The 21,018-nt window shown below is 41.4% G+C and overlaps 1 protein-coding gene across 3 annotated transcripts in view; it reads left to right on the forward strand.

The window, feature by feature from the left end:
* Positions 1-21,018, forward strand: part of nf1a (neurofibromin 1a) — a 223,417-nt gene that overhangs the window by 145,967 nt on the left and 56,432 nt on the right. For all 3 annotated transcript variants that reach the window (XM_078245820.1, XM_078245821.1, XM_078245822.1), the window contains 4 exons: positions 5,565-5,723; positions 18,530-18,627; positions 19,276-19,422; positions 19,544-19,690. In XM_078245820.1, coding sequence (XP_078101946.1) covers positions 5,565-5,723; positions 18,530-18,627; positions 19,276-19,422; positions 19,544-19,690 — 551 coding nt within the window. The remainder of the gene's footprint in view (positions 1-5,564; positions 5,724-18,529; positions 18,628-19,275; positions 19,423-19,543; positions 19,691-21,018) is intronic.

Consider the following 21,018-nt stretch of genomic DNA (forward strand, 5'->3'; position numbering starts at 1 on the left):
CCTCCTCAGTTGAGGTCAACAGCGTCCCATCCTTACTGTACACAGCTTGGATGGTTCTCCGCTTCCCCCTCCTGAGGTGGCGAACGGTTTTCCAGAAGCACCTTGGTGCCGACCGAAAGTCCTTCTCCATGTCTTCTCCAAACTTCTCCCACACACGCCGCTTTGCCTCTTTCACGGCAGAGGCTGCAGCCCTTCGGGCCCTTCGGTACCTTGCAACTGCCTCCGGAGTCATCTGGGATAACATATCCCGGAGAGACTCCTTCTTCAGTCGGACGGCTTCCCTGACCACCGGTGTCCACCACGGTGTTCGTGGGTTACCGCCCCTTGAGGCACCTAAGACCCTAAGACCACAGCTCCTCACCGCAGCTTCAGCAATGGAAACTTTCAACATTGTCCACTCGGGTTCAATGCCCCCAGCCTCCACAGGGATGCACGAAAAGCTCCGCCGGAGGTGTGAGTTGAAAGTCTGTCGGACAGGGGCCTCCTCCAGACGTTCCCAATTTACCCGCACTACCCGTTTGGGCTTACCAGGTCTGTCCAGAGTCTTCCCCCCACCCCCTGACCCAACTCACCACCAGATGGTGATCGGTTGACAGCTCCGCCCCTCTCTTCACCCGAGTGTCCAAAACATACGGCCTCAGATCAGATGAAACGATTATAAAATCGATCATTGACCTTTGGCCTAGGGTGCTCTCGTACCAAGTACACTTATGAGCATCACTATGTTCGAACATGGTGTTCGTTATAGACAATCCATGACTAGCACAGAAGTCCAACAACAAACAACCACTCTGGTTTAGATCAGGGAGGCCGTTCCTCCCAATCACGCCTCTCCATGTGTCTCCATCATCAACCACGTGCGCGTTGAAGTCCCCCAGCAGAACTATGGAGTCCCCGACTGGAGCCCCATGCAGGACTCCACTCAAGGTCTCCAAGAAGGCCGAATACTCCAAACTCTTGTTTGGTGCATATGCACAAACAACAGTCAGAGTTTTCCCCCCCACAACCCGCAGGCGTAGGGAGGCGACCCTCTCGTCCACCGGGTTAAACTCCAACGTAGTGGCGCTCAGCCGGGGGCTTGTGAGTATCCCCACACCCGCCCGGCGCCTCACACCCTGGGCAACTCCGGAGAAGAAAAGAGTCCAACCCCTATCCAGGAGTATGGTTCCAGAACCAAGACTGTGCGTAGAGGTAAGCCCCACCAGATCTAACCGGTAGCGCTCCACCTCCCGCACAAGTTCCGGCTCCTTCCCCCACAGAGAGGTGACATTCCACGTCCCCAGAGCCAGCGTCTGCTGCCCGGGTCTGGTCCATCGAGGCCCCTGACCTTCACTGCCACCCATGTGGCAGCGCACCCGACCCCAGCGGTTCCTCCCACAGGTGGTGGGCCCATGGGATGTTTTATTCAATAATGGATCCAAATTAACTAGGTCTTTTAACTGGGGAGGGAATAAGATACCCAGATATAACTTGCTTGGGCCACTGAAATGTACCTGATTGGAAGGCTCTGATTGGATACGGGGCTCTGAGCTGTTAAAGGTAACGCTTCTGACTTGGGCCAATTTACCCTATAACCTGAAAGAGTAATGGTCCCGAGTAGACAGGGTATTGATCTGCTAATCTGTCAATTCAGCTTGCCCTTGTCTCTCGCCGGCCGCAACACCAAGTCCTGGTCTGGTGATCTTAGGAATCTCGCCAGAATGATCCTGGGTCTGCCCCCCACCTGGGTCAAAGTTTAGTTTTATCAAAGATTGACCATTAAGCGCAAGAGCAACTGTTTTGGTGTTGAGAGAAAAGACTCATGTGCTGCACCAAGTTAAATGTATTAAGCTTAAGACATATTTGAATTAAGTAATGCTACATTTGCTATTTTGTTTAAAATGGCATCGTTCTAAATTCTGCAGTTCTGCAGCATTTGATTTTGGCTGAAAAACACAATGAAATACCCACTAAGTTAAGTTACTAAATGCACCCAAGGTCTCATAAAACTGCTCCTGTGCATTGTAGCAGCACTTGATTGACAGGTACAACTAAAGGGAGGTGTAGCTGCAACATGCTGGTGCTGACTGGGATTGCAGCACCAGCATTTGTATTGAATCTTTTAATTACGGAAGCTGTTTTTACTCCAATACATTTATTGCTACTTTGTAGCTTTAATTTATTAATACAAAATGTAAACTAATAGATTTTAATTAATCTAAACAGCAGTTTATAAAGTAATTAAAATTAGCTTCACCTTTACCAGCTCCAACATTAAAGTGATGAACACATTAATGCATCAATAATTATAATCCTATAATATAGAATGTATTATTTTGAAAAGGGTCATTTAAGTAAGGTTTTGAATTCAGGACTGTTACTTGTACCAGAGTATTTCTACACTGTGGTATTGCTACCTGAGTACTTCCCCCAGCTGTTTTTAACTAAATGCATAGCATATTAAAACTGAATTCATTTAAAGAAAAGGCTTAGAATAGACAACAATATTTAAACTGTTGTTTTACTAATCATACCAAAATGTATTAAATAACTATGAAATGTATGCCCCATCGTCCTCATTAATTATGTAACTTCAACTATAATTATCACAATAATTGCGGCGAATGTCTGCGGCTGACAGATCACATGGTTCTTGTCCTCTACCTGTTTCCTTCTTTTTCTTCTGGTCTGTTCTTTTTTTCCCCCCAAGTTTAATGTCAAAGCAGAAATATTGGCGCTGCAGTATGCTGATTGCAAATAGCAGGCATGTCCCTTTCAATTTAGAATAATTCTAATTTACTAACATACGCACGGTGGTAAGAACTAAATTGGCCGGTGCGCATGTGGCATGAATCCCACGGTAATCCGGCATGCCCACTTATTTTGTACGCAAAGTAAGAACATTTCTACGCACATATTCATGAATATGAGGCACATTGTACTCTTCAAAGATTGCTGAGATCTGGGAAAATTGATCTGTGAAATTGCTACAACAAAGTCTTACTTGGCAGTAATACAAGCATTCAGATGATCAGACAATCAGATTGAAAACAAGCCACAGTTAAGCAGGACTGCTGGTTCTTAGAACACACAGCAGTCAATGTTTAAAACTTGATGATTACTAATTGGTCTGTTGTCCTCGAGCAATTCACCTCCATTTCCACCTGCTTGAAAAACACACAAGCAACCAGCCAATGTATTTTGAAGGACGAGAATAAAAAAAAGAAAACAAAACAACTACACACATGTTGTGCAATGGTGACATGCAGCCATCATAAAAGTTTTAACAAAGAGACCTCACATTTGGCTTTTTTGCCTTTCAAGGCATTAAGAGAGGCAGCAGTAGCTCAGTTTGTAGGGACTTGGCTTGGGAACCGGAGGGTCGCCGGTTTAAGTCCCTGTACAGACCAAGTACGGAGTGTGGACTGGTATGTGCATGTATTTTGGGCCTGTGTGTAATGTGTAATTACCCCCCCCTTCTCCTATTTGCTGCTGTAGATTGTCCACAGTGCCCACTACAGTGGCATAGAACAATGGCAACTCCAAAAGGGGCGAGTGTGAGAGTAGATAAACATGCATTGCATTCTAGACAATGCTACTACAGATGCTGGAAGGGCAGTTTGGCTCGGGACCATGCTGAGCTGTAAAACTACTTTATTTCTAGGTCACACCAAAATGGCACATCCAAAATATTTGTAAGAATACCGTATTGTGCAGGAAACCTGTCAGCACACACATTTGCAGTAAGTAAAGGTAAGTTTAACCTGGAGGAGTGTTGTGTGTAAACTGTGATAGCTATTTACAGCAGACCGTTTGAGTAATCATTTTACTTTTCCTAGTAACCTGAAGGTTTGTTTCTAACATGTCTGATCACCATCATCTGACTGCTTGCCTGACCCATTAGACTTTTTTTAAAGCAATTTTGTGTTTTAAAATATTTATAGAAATCTTCTGACTAAAACTACACAAGTTAGACATTTTAATAAACTGGAATCAGACATTAAGCTCAACCAAGCTTGAGGGATAGACTGAACTCTCAGCAGCACTAACTGTGTGTGATTCTGGAACTTCTGACGTTACTTTTATAGGGGTGTGCAAAAAAATCGATTCACATTCGTACCGCGATTCAAGCTCTACCAATTCAAAATCAATTCATAGAATTCCAAAAATCAATTAAATATGAATCGATTTTTGGAATTCTAAAAAAATATATATATTTATTTATTTTTTTTGTTTTGTAATGGCGTGTATACCATTGTCCTGAAATGAGTTTAGCTCGCCATTCCCATAGATGGCGCTGTGTCAAATTCACATTGATGCCTGGGCACTCTTGTTATAATCAAAAGAAGAACGAGTGCAGCAGAAGTAGTTTAGTCGGCGCAAACAATGGCAAACCTCACAGAATTATTCAACCTCCTCCATCCTCATTGAAGGCGAGAGTTTGGGCACATTTCGGCTTTTATAACCTCGAGGGGAAGACGGAACTTGATAGGAATCATGCTATATGCAGGCTTTGCAAAGCGAAAGTTAAGTATTTTAGAAACAACACAAACCTGAGAACTCACATGGTACGCCATCACCCAGAGATTAACATTAAAGACGTTGACGAACAGCAACCTAAAGTACCTAACATGCCAGCCGACCTCTTTCAATGCTCTAAACTCCCACCGAAATCTGAATGAAAAGCTCTTTTTATTTAGCTCTTTTTATATTATACTTGAATTAAATGTATTTGAAAGCTGGCCAAGGCTTTGCAGTTTTCTAGTTGTAAAAGTTTTTATTTTTGTACATATAAAGTAATATCAAACTACAGTTAATTTGTTGTGTTTATTTTCTTTTAAATTATATGTCTACTGCAATCACATGAGAAAAGTAACTACATTGACATACTGTGAATCATTTTTTGAATCGAGAATCGTTTTTGAGTTGAAAATCGATTTTGAATCAAATCTTGAACCTAAAAATCGATATCGAATCGTGACATTTTTTGTGCACCCCTATTACTTTGTAAGCCCTCTGGAATGTGTAACACACAGCCCTGCTTTGCCTTAAAGGAACATGTGATGTGCGGGTTGTGATATTTTTGGACTTTCCTTTGTACAGCTCATCCACTGCTTTGCACCACAACTCATGGTTCTACATCTGTCATCCGCCTTATTTATTTTTTCCTGATGACTTTCAGTTTTCATTCTTCACCAACAGAGAGGAGACAGTTGGGTTCCTTGTCTGCTCTTCTTTTTTTCTGTTTCTTGGGCTGTAACTGAAGTAAGAACCTTTCTAGCTCTGGTTACAACCCAAAATGAACTGGGATTGTTTCTAAGTCTCTCTTCATGTCTTCCACCACTGTTCCTCCTTCTGAACCTGACATATTTTACTGTTTTGGCCATGGCTACCTTACTCTGTTACACATTGATACATGTATATTTTGTTGTTCTCATCATTTCCGTCTTTGCTTTTTAATGTACTGAAATCCATTTAATTATTTTTGCTTCCCTTTTCTCAAACCTTTCTCTTCTGTTCCATCATTTCCCCCTTGTTTTCCTTTCCTTGGTCTTCTCTTGTTCCCTCCATCCTCCTTCACACAGGTGGTGAGTCAGCGTTTCCCACAGAACAGCATTGGTGCGGTAGGCAGCGCCATGTTTCTGCGCTTTGTCAACCCAGCAATTGTGTCTCCCTATGAGGCCGGCATCCTGGACAAGAAGCCTCTACCCAGGATAGAACGGGGTCTCAAACTCATGTCCAAGGTAAGGCTGGGAAATATGATGGTTTTGTGATGTAGCTGACTAGAGGGAAACTTAGTAAGTCTTTTGAAACTAAATTGTAAGCCATACTGTTATTTGATTGTGTTTGAAAAGTAGTCACAAAGGGTCCACATTTTATATCCACAGATATGAAAATATGTTAATGATGCTTATTTAGCACACAACAACAAACCACTATGTGCTTGTGGAAGGCATGTGGAATAATGGATAGAGGGGAGAATAGGAGTGGAAGGATATGGGATTAAGGCTGAATCTCATTTCTCTGTCTTACCCCTTCCCCTTACCCCTTTGTCTTACCACTAGCCCTTGTCCCTCGAAACCAAGTGTTAAGGGGTAGGAGTGAAAACATACCCCTATGAAATGAGACACCACTTGGTTAAGTCATCATACATACATAGGTCTGTTTGCAATTTTTATACACACTGCAAGGTGTGTTGTATATCTATTTCAGTTATCACTGTTTTGAATGTCATTGATGTTCAGAAACACTTTCTTTGTTAACAAAAAGCTGTCTTTATTGCCCAATAAAGTGAACATAACATTATTACAACTATTAGAACCATAACTTAATGTCACACACACATATATAAAAAAGGCACTCAAATGTATAAAACTAAAAAAAGACACGCAAGACCACAAACAAACAAAATAACAAAAAAACTACAGCTATTCTGAAATTCCAGACCACAGTCTGATGCATGTTGGCCAGTAACCTTTCCCTCCAACCCCCATTTGTTTCATTAGTGTCCTGTATCATAACCAACAACAATGTACAGGTGCATGAACAGGAATGAATTACACATGATTACAATAATACAGTACCAATACAATAATGAATGGCTACAACATGAACGCAGAAACTTTTGCTCGTTTTCAGCCCGAAAGTGGATCAGCTGCCGGTTTTCCTCCAGCGTCCCTTTGTGATACAGGACGGTATATGTAAAGCACGTATCGATGTATCCAAAGCAAGTAGTTTTATGCACTGTAATCAAACGAAATTTGCAGCAAATGGAGTTTAGTTAACACTGTAGACATACATGGAGTCCATTCAAGGCAGAGAAATGCGGGACTGTTGTGCAAATAAGCAATGTAACATTAACGTAGCAAACTAACAATTTTTAAAAACGTTTCAATTACAAACACGGTTGCAAATATATATGTACAGGACTGTGCAGAGCACAAAACCCCTACTTTTTAAATCAATTCTTTAAGCCGAAAATACTTTCATTTATGGTTCTCTCTGGTCGATTTGGTCGCTATTGTTGCCGGCTGCGCAGTATATTCTGGGTACCTCTTGCTTTCAAGTAAGCTTGCAACTTTGCTTAAAATTAAGGGGTATGTACCCCTTCCCCTTAGCCCTACCCCTCGATCAAAATGAGAATTGGGATAGCCCTTACTCTCACGTGAACGTGCAAAACTAAGGGGAAGGGGTAAGACAGAGAAATGAGACGCAGCCTAAGACTGCCTTTCACTGTTAAATCCACTGTCACAGTTTAGTAGTGTTAAAACTAAACACTATTCTTGGTGTACAATAGGGGTGAGTGCTAGGATATTAGATTGCAATAATTCCTAGGAATTCTTACCAAAATCTACTCCCATTTCCCTGAAAAAAATCCATGCCAGAGCCTGCCAATGTTAACATGTATGTTCTTGTGTGTTGAGTCCATATTTGTGTTTGCATACTGAACAATATTGTATGTAGGGAACAAAGTCTCCTCCAAACCTCATTACTTTTACCACAGAACTATTGTAGCTGTAGTCCGAGCTTAAAATGCAGGTTACTTTTCAGGTTATCTGGCTAAACAGATGTACATTGCTGGGATAAAACCTGATATCAGGTGCATCTCTCAGGCGCCAGATGTCCCTACCTTTCCGCTCTCTCTGCTATCTATTTTACAAGGGCACTGTCACTGCATCTGGGAGTTAGTGTCACTCAGGACAGTTTTGATTGGTTTAAGAAATACAAACAAGGTGGAGCGTTTTTTTACCCTATCCCAGAATAGATAAGTGGTGTAGCCAGGCCATACTCCAGTGCTGACACAGTGCTGAGGAGGGAAAAATTGAGGGCTAAAAGATAAGGGAAAATAATCTAATTGCAATTTTTTATTTTTATCAATATTTTGATTTAGTATGTGATATTTTTTTTAAGTTCCTTATCTTCCTCTTATTCTTTACCCCAATTACTTTAAGCCTTTGAAAGCATTTTTAGTTCCCTTGTTATACTCGAAAACCAACGAAAGTTGGTGCACACATCAAAACCGGTGAGCAGTGTGAGACCATACAGTGATTTGGTTCATGCGTGTTTAGTGGGCTTCATAGTGCCACCTAATGCGTGGAAGGCTTTAATTTGGACATACGTAGTTGCTCCTATATTCACAAAATGTGTTACCTATATTGCGCTCATCATATCGGACATATTTCCAATTTGCATTCATTAGCTCTGCCCAACCATTTTGAATTGTATGTGTTTTTCATGTATTTTAATGCAAATCTTTTCGGACACCTCCTAGGGGTTTATTGGATCGGTTTCATATTTGCTTGGTATATCCCTCTGACTAATGTGACCCTAAATTGCTAAGGAATAGTCAATGAATGAGTTGTTGAACAGCATGGGCATGGCAGGGCGTCAAATTTACATTTATCACATTTATATCATGTGATTCAGCTTGATTCAAGTAAGACGTGGATGTAAGGATTTCTAATGTGTAATGTTAAAGGCAAAAAAACATAGCGCCACCTAGTGGTCCACGTGTAATTTTTGGTAGATGTGGTCCATGTACCAATGTACCATTGTAAGTAGCAAATTTAGACGTGGGTCCCATAGGCCACGCCCACTTTGATCCCTCAGTATCCCACTCTATGGTTGGCCTCAGGAGTGGCCCTAGATGGTACCCAACAAATTTTGTAAAAATCGGATGAGCAGTTCATGAGATATAAACTTTTTGTACTTGTAGCGCCCCCTAGTGACCAAGTTTCGTAAAACATCTGGGGCACCTTCAGAGGGTCATGTCAAACAAGAATCTAAAGTTTGGCGTTGATGGCATTTATTTTGGCCGAGATATGGCAAAATTGGTGTTTTCATAGTTAGCTACACAAATTTGTTTGTGCGTAATATGCGCAATTTTTATCCTATCAAAATTATTTTTATTAACTTTTTGTCAAGCCTATCTGGAGATGCTGCCTGCCAAACTTCCTGCAAATTGGTCGCACGGTCTAGGAGGAGTTCGAAAAAGTAGGTTTTTGATAAATCGCGATTTTTCACGCATAAAAGTTTAGGCGGAAATGGGCGTGGCCTATATAAAAAGAAAAGACACGCCTTGGATTGCCTCTTAACATATAAGGCAGAAGGAGCCCTACGCTTTTCCAAACAACGGTATTATTAAGGAGGTAGTCGAGCTAGCCGTCTACTTGCATTTCAACTCCGAAAGGCCCAAGTAAACAGAGTGGTATCAAAGATAACTCACCCGGTTTCCCAGAAAAAAGTGACACACCCTAAGGACATAGCGGAGGCATTTGCATCGTTTTATGAAAACTTAAATGATGACTATGATTCGGATGCAATAGAGACTAAGACCAAGACTTTTTTCTCAAAAATAAAATTACCCACACTATCGGATGATGAGGCATCAAATATAACACAAATTACAGTATTAGAAGTGAGAGAATCAATTAAACACCTGAAAAGCAATAAATCACCAGGCACTGATAGGAAAGTTTTATAAATGCTCCATAGATGAACTCTACCCAAAATTAACCAACGTTTTTAATTATGCAATATCTGAAGGGGATCCCCCGAAAACCTGGTCAGAGGCCATTATATCTATGTTGCATAAAGAAGGTAAAGACCCTCATTTTTATGAGGGGTATAGGCCAATAAGTCTGCTCTGCAATGACTTAAAACTGCTGACTACTATCCTTGCGAGAAGAATACAAAAAAACATAGCAAAATTGATCAAGCCGGACCAAACAGGTTTTATACCATACAGACATGGAGCAGACAATATAAGAACCTTAAATACCATGTGCAAAAAGAAAATATCAACAGTCAATGTTGCTTAGCCTAGATGCACAAAAAACATTCGATAGAGTGAAATGGAACTTTCTCTACAATAATGACAGCTATGGGTTTCCATCAAAACTTTATTGAATGGGTAAAACTTCTATATCGAGATCTAAAATCTCGCATTAGAGTAAATGGATGTTGCTCTAATTTCTTCAGGGGAGTGAGACAAGGGGACTGCCTGAGCCCCTTAAGGCAGTTACACACCAACCAGACGGCCGACCGTTGGCAGAAAAGGCAGTTGGACTGATCAGTCTCCACGAGTTGGTAAAAAAAAGTGCCTCGGAACACACCAAAGTGACAAGACGTAATACGTCTCCATAACAGCAGGCGGCGCTAATCTGTATTGTCAGCCAAAAAATTACAACCGGCAGCTGATTGGACGAACGCGCCACATGGATCTGGCTGCTGCTTCCGGATTATGGATTTTTCGAACGGCCATTACTGGCTAAAATAGTTCACAGGCAAAGGCAAAAACATTTTAAGCGAGAAATAGGCCATGCGGTTGCTGAATCTGTCTTCATTTCAGATCGACAAAGGTCAGTTTAAAAGATTTTCGTCAGATTTTGAGAGGCTTAGTCACGCTCATCCCGCTTGCCATTTCCGGGTGAGTCCCGACTGCCCTGTCTCCGACTGAGCATGTCAAGTCGGCCAAAATGAAGGCCGACAGTTCCTCCAATGGACGACGGCACGGAACACACCGAACAGACTTGAGTCACTGACCTCGCCAGACTGTCCAACGGCCGATTATCAGCCAAGTGTGTAACTGCTTTTACTCTTTGCGATAAGCATTGAACCACTTGCAGAGACAATAAGACTTAACCAACATATTCACGGCATAAAGGATGATGGGGGAGGGGGTAGAACATAAGATATCTTTATTTGCAGTTGACATATTAACATATATTAGTAGACCGGCCTCCTCAGTACCAAACTTAATGAAAACACTGTTAGAGTATGGTGAAATATCAGGATATCTAACAAATGAATCAAAATCTGAAGCTTGGATGGTCACAGGGAGTTACCCAACAGAACTAGAAGGAAAAACAAAATTACCTTGGCCCAAACAAGGGTTTAGGTATCTTGGTATCATAGTCACTGATAATTTGCAGCTTTTTAAATCTAATTATGGAAAATGAATCAATGAAATTTAAAACAGATCTGACTAGATGGACAGTTCTTCCCTTAAACCTTACATCTAGAGTAGAGACAGTAAGAATTAAAGCTGCAAGCAGCGATGGACGTGCCCTCGCGCCTCTCCGCGGAGTTACTGGCGGTCACCGTTACTGGCGGTCACCGCTCCTTGCGACCGTGCATTTGCGCGGCACTCAGACACTGCAAATCATCACCAATGAAAAGGGAACTCTCTGCTGAGTTCAACTCAGTGTGAAACCTCACACAAGACTCTACGTCATACAGTTCATTAGCTGGGGGCGTGGCCAAATCAAAGGGGTTGGGGCAAACCTTTACCATAAAAAAAGGAAGTCTCTGCTGAGTTCATTGATACCTCACATAAGACTCTACCTTAAACGGGTCACCAATTATGATGAGGGGGCGTGGCTTAACCATAGAGGGGCGGGCCAAACATCACAAATGAAGAAGGAACTCTCTGCTGAGTTCGATGACACCTCACACAAGACTCTACCTTAAACGGTTCAAATGTTATGAAAGGGGGCGTGGCCTGAGTAAGTGGACGTGGTTAAAGTATAGAGTGCAGCTCAGTATCACATGTCGATCACACATTGTAAGTTTCATATAAATCAGATGATGTTTGTCATATAAGGCGCATTTCCTGTTGCCAGCGGGGGCGCTATGACCAAAAGTAAACATTGGCCTGTAGATGTCCTCAGACCTGGACCATTGTCAATCGTGAGAAATTTCGGGCAGATACGACAATGTACACTCAAGTTACAACAATTTCTTTGTTCTGCTAAACACTCAAAATGGCCGCCACGCCATGACCACCCCGTTTGACGAAAAGTTTTTCTTTTAATAATTTTTCATCTTTAAGGTGTTGAGATGGTACAGACCAAATTTGAAGTTCGCCAGATGAAATCTCTAGGAGGAGTTCGTTAAAGTGCGACGTGGAAATGGCCAAAATCGCACTAATTTCGAACTTTGAAATCAAAATGGCGGACTTCCTCTTGGGTTTAGGGTATGGCTCCAATTATGTTTTTTGTACATCTTGACATGTTACATATGTGTACCAACTTTGGTGAGTCTACGTTAAACGCACTGCAGGGGCTCAATTTTATTTAACTTTGTAGGGGGCGCCAGTGAGCCATTTTTGTGCGCCTATTCCCGAAACCCTTAAAATACGTAAATTTTCACCAGACTTGATGCGACCGCCAATTTTGGTGAGTTTTTGAACATTTTAAGCCCCTCAAAAAGCCAATTCATTTGCTGGGAAAAGAATAATAATAATAATTCCTTCAGTTCCAATAGGGCCTTCGCAGCTGTCGGCGCTCGGGCCCTAATTCCTTCAGTTCCAATAGGGCCTTCGCTGCTGTCGGCGCTCAGGTCCTAATGAATGTGTTGCCAAGACTGCTATTTTTGTTTCAGTCCTTACCCATAGAGGTCCCCAGCCACACTTTTAAAACAATAGACAAAATGTTATCAGAATTCCTATGGCAGAACAAAAGGAATTAGACAAAGGCAGTTATTGTGTCCAAAAGAAAGAGGTGGACTTAATCTGCCTAATGTGAAAAACTATTACTGGGCAGTTCAATTTAAAGCTTTGACTGTATGGCTAACCAAAGAATTGGACACAAATTGGTTTAGACTGGAACAAAATTCTTGTCAAGGGGTATTGTTACAAACGCTTCCATTTTTGACTAATAAGACCTGGAGAAACTGAAACATAAAAAATGAATGGTTGAAAGTATGGTCTACAGTGAGAACCCAGTTGAAACTCTAACTCAATAACAAGAATCACAAATATTGCTCCAAATGGAATAGTATAGGAGATTTGAAAACTGGAGGGATCAGGGATTAACCACCGTAGAACAATTTTTTGATGGGCAAATTTTAAAATCTTTTGAACAAATTGCAGAAGAATTCGATCTCCCAGCTTGTGATTTTTTTCAGGTAAAATCTTTGCAAGACACTATCCAACATGGAAATGCTTTTTAAACAAGTAATAGAAAAAAAGATTAAAAAAGGAATCATATTGAGTATCTACAAAATTATTCAACAGGAATCAACACAACAATAATATACAGTACAGTATATATACAATATACAGAATATTTATTGTTAATTCAGTCAATACAATACAGAATTTACCAAGTTTGCGCCAAAAATGAGCTGTGTATCTGCCTTTTAAGAATCGCTTGACTGGTTCCATGTACAAGGGGAACAAGTATCATGGAACTGGGCCCGGAGTTAAATGATAACCTATCATGGTCATAATTCTGAGAAAAATACTTTGTCATAACCTGTATGTGCTTTATATCATTTGTCGTAATCTGTATATGCTTTCTGGAATAAAGTGAAGTAAAAAAAAAAAAAATGCTGACAGCTAAATGGTGTGAAAGTGTGACTGTATTTCACTGTAGAGGATTCCAACACCAGGACGTACAACAAGAAGCTATGAGCTGAAAGACACAAACTAGCACTTGGTCACTGCTGTTGTTGGAAAAACAACACAGACGTGACTAAATGGTGAAAGACATTATTGTTAAATTATTGTTATTACATTTTTAATAAATCAGTTAAATTCTCTCTCCACCCTTTTGTGTGCTGATCCGAAAATGTATTCGATCCGTGACTCAAATCTTGATCCGAAACGTAAATTTTGTGATCTGTTGCACTCCTAAGCCTGACTGGTCAAGGTTTTTTAAATGTAAATATCAGAGTAAACACAGAAGAAAAGGTGAAGATGGCTGTCAGCTATGACCAATGGCTACGATCTTGACTGCGTTCATCTCTGGGTCCATCTGCATCTCTACATCAGAGGGGGCACCGAGGCAGTGTGTGGCTGCATCTTGGAGTGCCAGCGCCCTCAACCGGATGACTCTTTCTGTGTGCCGATCTGACGGCCACATTATGGTCTGTGCCATCTTAAGATGTTAAAGATGAAAAGTTATTAAAAGAAAAACTTTTCGTCATAGGGCATGGCCGTGGCGGGGCGGCCATTTTGTGCGTTTCGCCATCAAAACAGGAAGTGGGTGTAACTTGAGTGAACATTGGTTCGAAACTTTTCAGGATTAAAAAGAGTCCAACCCTGACGACATCTACAGGCCGATATTGGCTCAAAGTCATAACGCCCCCTAGTGGCAACAGGAAGTAGGCCTAAAAGTCAAGGTGCTATACTTTAATGAACTCCTCCTAGAGATTTCATCCGATGGACTTCAAATTTGGTCTGTACCATCTCAACACCTTAAAGATGAAAAGTTATTAAAAGAAAAAGTTTTCGTCCAACGGTGTGGGCGTGGCGGCCATTTTGAGCATTTATCGATGAATGAAGTTGTTGTAACTTTAGTGTACATTGTCCAATTTGGCCGAAATTTCTCACGATTGACCAAGGGTCCAGGCCTGAGGACATTTATAGGCCAAAATTGACTTTTGGTCATAGCTGGCAACAGGAAATCAGCCTTATATGACAAACCTCATCCAATTTACATGAAACTTATAATGTGTGGTCCACATGTGATACTGAGCTGCCCCCTATACTTTAACCACACCCACTTCCTCAGGCCACACCCCCTTTCATAACATTTGAACCGTTAAAGATAGTCTTGTGTGAGGTGTCATTGAACTCAGCAGACTTTCTTTTTGATTGGTGGTGGTTTGATCCGCCCCCTATGCTGTAGCCACGCCCCTTTATATAACTTATGACCCGTTTGATGTAGACCCTTGTGTGAGGTATCATTGAACTCAGCAGAGAGTTCCTTATTTATTGGTGATGGTTTGGCCCGCCCCCCTATGCTTAAGCCACGCCTCTTTTCATAACTGGTGACCCGTTTAAGGTAGAGTCTTATGTGAGGTATCAATGAACTGAGCAGAGACTTAATTTTTTTATTGGTAAAGGTTTGCCCCGACCCCTATGCTTTGGCCACACCCCCTTTCACAGCTAATTAACTGTATGACGTAGAGTCTTGTGTGAGGTATCATTGAACTCAGCAGGGAGTTCCCTTTTCATTGCTGATGATTTGCAGTGTCTGAGTGCCGAGCAAATGCATGGTCGCAGGGAGTGGCGTCCGCAGTAACCCTGACACGCGCAGAGGCGCAAGGTGCCCGTCCAATGCTGCTTGCAGCTTTAATTATTATTGTTATTGAAAAACTAATGTGATTCTTACTGATCCGCTGTCAGTAACAGTATTGTAACAAATCACACAAACGTGCACATTGACTATGGCATTGCCAATCTAAAACTTTTAGATAACAAAACCCCTGTTGTAAACATGTTAACCATTCCTGCTTCAGCTTCGAGGCAGTGGTTGATGCTTACTTTGGGGCTAACTCCCTTCACTTTACCCAGCAGTTAAGAAGCAAGACACAGGAACTTTACTGAAACTGAAACCAACACTGACTGTACACTTGACAACTTTGTCAGGCCAAAGAGGAGGCCTACAGAATTAGGGACAGACTCCTTTACAACCAGGTCAGAAACACTGACGAGAGAGATCAGAGTAGCAGAGAGGAGCTACACTGAAAAGCGAAAAAAAACAAAAACAAAAACTCTGTATGGACATCACATACTGCAGGAGACCCCCCACACTGTAGAGACCCTTTAACTGGCCAACGACCTGAATGGGTTTTACTGCAGGTTTGATAAGCCCACATTCACACCCCTCAATCGCTCTGACATCAAACAACCATCCTCAAGGATGGAGGGTTCAATAAGTTTAGCATGAAGTGCAATTTGGCCCAAGGTAAATTCTTGCCTTTTTCAAACCACAAAAACAAGTGGAAAGATTTGTTTTTTCTGCCACTCCACTCCGTATACTTTCAGGTCAGCACTAAGGTTGTCAAACACTACCATGTATTCGCTTGGACACATCAAAAATGGTAATGTTATGCATCTAGCCACGTGCTGTATAGTTGGCATTGTGCTTCTTTCACCTTAGATATATAAACTTTCAAAGGAGACGTATACCCAATTTAAAGGGGTGATAGAATGGTTATATAGAGTATTTCACGCTGTTCCTTATGGTCTCTTAATAGGTTATGTAACATTTGTTGGACTGAAAATGTCCCTTTTGCTGTTCTTTTTGGCCCTAATGCTACCCTGTTAAATGGGCCTGGATTGAAGCAAGACCTTTTCTGCCTTATATGGTCTGCTCATGAATATTTAGATGAGCTGCACGCTGATTGGTTGAGCGAAACCACATACACATACATTGGAGACGAGACAGCAGTTCTCATATTTCAGACACTGCAATGTTATACATTGTTAGTTTGCTATTTCGTTACTAAATTCACTTATACTTTTTATGCGAGAAATCAACTATATAAAGCTCAAATATGGACTGTTTTACAAAAATTTATGGCTAATTGCAAATTTGGTAAGACGTGTCAGACTTCAGGAGCTCCACACAGTCTGACGAGCCCGCTGCGCTCCATACCCAGGGCAAAGTCACCGTTTCTGGGTTACAGGACTACCGGGGCTCAGGGCTCCGAGGAGCTGGCCGGCTGCTAGCTGCCGGCATAACTATAGTATATTTACACTTTGTCACATTTTGTCACAGCATGTATGTCACAGCTACCCTAAGGTTTTACAAAGTTTAGCTAACACTTTTCCGATTTCAATTTAATGCATTATTGTGAATTTCACAGGTCCCGTTAGGAGGCTAGCTAGCTCTCATTGATAAACTCCATCCAGCTCACTTGAGGACAAGAGGCGTTTATTTCCCGATCGTTTGTTTAAATAACTCAACACACATATCCATTGTAAGATTAACTGGAACCTGTGGTAAGAGATTGCGGGCGTAACAAGCTCACTGACCGCGCCTCACTCACACACACTGGCCATTTAGCAGGAGAGAGGAGGGAGAGCAGCGAGCTGCAGGCCCTGGAGCTCCGTCAGGGCCTCGGCATTTGGTAGTCCACAGTGCTCGAATTATCTTTTTGTCTTTAAGGGGGGTCTTTCTATCTCATAAAAAAAAGTTGGCACACCCTGCACATAGCCTAACAACTTTTCCTAGCGCTTACGCAGTATATGTGCACGGTAGGCCTAGGCTATTATCTTGACACACACAACAGACAGAGATTTATTTTATTTTTTTACAGAAATGGAGTCCTTTTATTAATTTCAGCATATTATTGATTGTAATAGTCCATATTTCATTTCAATTTCGCAATACAAAGAAATAGACTAAACGATTTAGTCTGAGTGTCATTCTCAATGTAATAAAACGTAACTCATTTGAACCAGACCACCGTCTCAGATATCCTCAGTGTCAAACACAATAATGCATATAGTCTTTAACTTATACACAGGGAAAATGCACTAACTGGCAGAAATGAATAAAGCCATTGCACAGCCAAACTATGTTCTAGTCTTATAATGTACACGTAGTGATAACAACACCTCGGTGTTCAGTCGTCTTGTGTGTTGAACCGTGGAAATAAATAGACGAACAATTTTGGAATTTGCACTGAGATGTTGTCGGGAAGCCTATTCACTGAATATTCCGCCATCAGAGATTGCATTGTATTGCTGACAGGTGTTTCAAAATATCTGGGAACTTCTCCAGAGCTCTGAATGACAGAGGATATTTAACGTCTTTAATGGTAAGAGACCGCACAGGGATGGATAATGAGCGTTGTTAAATTACAATGCCACATATGGCAGACACCTTCAGATATGAGAGACCCCCTCAGATTTTTTGACTTTGTTGCTTAATGGGAGCCAGTCCTCACTCTATGAGAGCTCGGCTCCCTCTGGCTCCCACGTAATTCGAGCGCTGGTAGTCCAGTAATCCAGAAACGGTGACTTTGCGCGGGCATGGAGCGCCGCGGGCTGCCGGCCATGACGAAGCTCCATCTAGCTCACAGTGGGCTGGGCTCTGTGAAGGAGGACACGCCGCGCGGCGAGACAGCAACCCTCGGCAGCACCGGCCGCTGAACTCCGACACACAGTTGGACAAAATTTGCAATTAGCCATACATTTTCATAAAACGGCACATATTTGACCTGTACATAGTTGATTTCTCGCATAAAAAAGTCTTAGAACTGAATTTAGTAATTAAATAGCAGACGAACAATGAATACAATTTCTGAGATCTGCGCGACCTAGATTCAGAAGACTAAGCTGACCTCAGGTCAGTGGTGTAGCCTATGTAAATTTTGGGGCGTTACAAAGATAGAAGGTAGAGCCAAATAAGGTAGGAGTTGAGGAGTTGACGTCAACTTTTAGCTTTGTTGAGATTCGGCCGTTTTCAGAGGCAGTTTCAAATTTTGAGATTTGCAGAGGAAAGAGGTGTCATTTTGACCACCAAACTGTCGTTATTCAACTATGACAAGGTAAAATCTGTTTTGCATTCTATCACCCCTTTAAGGCTCATACTTGTATTTTGGGTTTCTGAAAGAACTGTTTTACATACTTAAAGTATAAAATTGATATAAAAATCCTTTCTTGATGAGTTATCCAAAGTTCTGTGTTTGAAATCAAATGTCTTCCATGGCAAGTAATGTCAGTTACTTATGAGGTGAAGACCTGCTTAGACTAGCAGTTAGGATGCTTTTTAATATGCATGTTGTATATTCCTATCTTTTCCCTCAGATTCTGCAGAGCATTGCAAACCATGTCTTGTTTACAAAAGAAGAACACATGAGGCCATTTAATGACTTTGTTAAGAGCAACTTTGATTCAGCCAGAAGGTAAGACACTTGGAGAATGATGCTAACTACCCACATGTAGGGACCCCAGGAAGAGTAGCTGTTGCCTTGGTAACAACTAATGGGGATCTAAATTAACAATAAACAATGTTGTCTCTGAACACAGAAATCCCCATCAGTTTTTACATTTAACGGCGAATAAACTGTGGTTACAATGACTTGTTTATAAAACTATCCAAACTATAATTTGGTGGTTACAAATTTTGCTTTGGTTTAAACTACAGCTGCTGGCCTCTAAAAGGTGTAAAACCAGAGGTTGTTATTGCTTCAAAGAAATGGACCTATGACACTGTTTAACAGAGTAAATTATTGCATATTGTAATGATGAGTAAATCACACCAGCAGTTAATTATTAATATTGTTTCTTACTTGATGAAAATTAACTAAATTATTTTGATGGTCACAAGTAAGAATGCTTTGACAGCTGCTGTTTATCAAATTGTTCTTTAAGGTGTCCTGTGGAGTATTCCTGGTAGAACATGACAAAGAACAGAGACCCTCTAATGCCATTGCTCTACAGCTCTGTTGGTGTAAAAAACCCTGCATAGTATCTTTAACTGAAGCAGTAAAGTGTCTGATGAGTATCTTCTGTCTGTAGGTTGAATGTGTACTCTCTTTTCTCCATCACAGGTTTTTCTTGGACATAGCATCTGACTCTCCACCCAGCGACTCAGTCAACCACAGTCTGTCCTTTATCAGTGATGGTAATGTGCTGGCCCTCCATCGCCTGCTGTGGAACAACCAGGAGAGGATTGGCCAGTACCTCTCCAGTAACAGGTAATAGATTATTTGATCAAGCACAACACTAGTTAATTCTGCTGTATGATCTCAATAATGAAGTCGTTCTTTACCACATTATCAGTTTTGTAAAAATTATTCATTATGATCAAATTTCCAGGGACCACAAGGCTGTAGGCAGGCGACCTTTTGACAAGATGTCCACCCTGCTGGCCTACCTGGGACCTCCTGAACACAAACCTGTGGCTGACACTCACTGGTCCAGTCTAAACCTGACCAGCTCCAAATTTGAAGAGTTCATGACCAGGTAGCATTCTTACCAGCCTATGACATAATGTGTCCTCATAAACCTGTTTCTGAAGGTCCTCAATTACATCTCCCAATACAAACGAGTCACTCCAGTAAGTTCTAAATATTTGCTCAGCCCTATATTCCCGTTTCATTCTGTAGCTGTAATATTTATACATAGAGATAGACTTTATTTTTTTTCCCCTGAAGGTGTAGTGTGTTTTCAGTGTGTGCAGTGATTATGCCATGCAGTACATTATATAGTTAGAATATGTCATTGATAGGGTGCCTCATATATCACTGATTATCAGATGTAATACTCACCCTACTTAGCTATGACTTCTTTTGATTGGAGTGTATGTGTGTACTTTATGAACCCTCAGTGGGAAGTGTCTTTTCAACCTCACCTCACCTACTGCCTCATCAGTCCTTTAAATAATTTTGTGTCCGTTTCCCATGGTAAGATTTCAGAAATCTTTTATTTTCTCCGTTGTCACTTTTCTGTATTCAGTGCTTCCTCTGTTGCAGCAAAGACAGCATTCGTCGCATTTTGACTCTAAATTCAGCTTTTTCAATGTCTTTATTGACTAAATGGTAAATAAGTAAGTAAAACACCACCACTGGCTGGTTGTGGTTTAAATGTAAACATGGAAATGATGAGCATCAGCTTCGATCCCCACCACATGGACAAGCAAGACCATTTCTGCGTCCATATCTGCATCCGAGGGGGCATTGAGGCAGTCATGGAGGGATTAAACAGCAGCTGAGATTCCAGCCACATGCTCTTTGCTAAGCACCTTGTTAGCCTAAGTTCATGCAATGGATAATAAACAGTTTCCAACGGGATATCAGAAACTGTAATAACTTCAGTCACTACAATCAGGCTAACCTTAAGAAGGTTATGCTTCCATCAACATGTTGACTGTGCTACAAGCAGAATAAACACTCTGGACCACTGTTATACTCCATTCAAAAATGGCTATAGAGCTGAATCGTTACCCAAATATAACATAAACGAACCACAGTGCATGCCCCCAGTGACGCCTGAGGTCAGGAAATGGTCAAGCCAATCAGAAATCTCACTACACGACACAGTCTGGATCACGTTCCAGGACACCACAGATGACATCAAAGGATTCAGTGATTCTGTGGTAGATTTAATTTGTAAAACAGAAGCCAACCCAATCCAAAACTACAGTTAAATCATTCCAAAACAAACCATGGTTTACCAAAACCATGCAGAATGCCATAAACACATGCACAGCTACCTACAAGTTAGGACTGCAGTCTGGAAACAGCAGCAGTAAAGGCAGAAAAAGGGTATGGTAACAAGGTTGACCTGCAATT

Source organism: Sander vitreus, chromosome 3 (assembly GCF_031162955.1).
Source record: "Sander vitreus isolate 19-12246 chromosome 3, sanVit1, whole genome shotgun sequence".
NCBI lineage: Eukaryota > Metazoa > Chordata > Actinopteri > Perciformes > Percidae > Sander > Sander vitreus.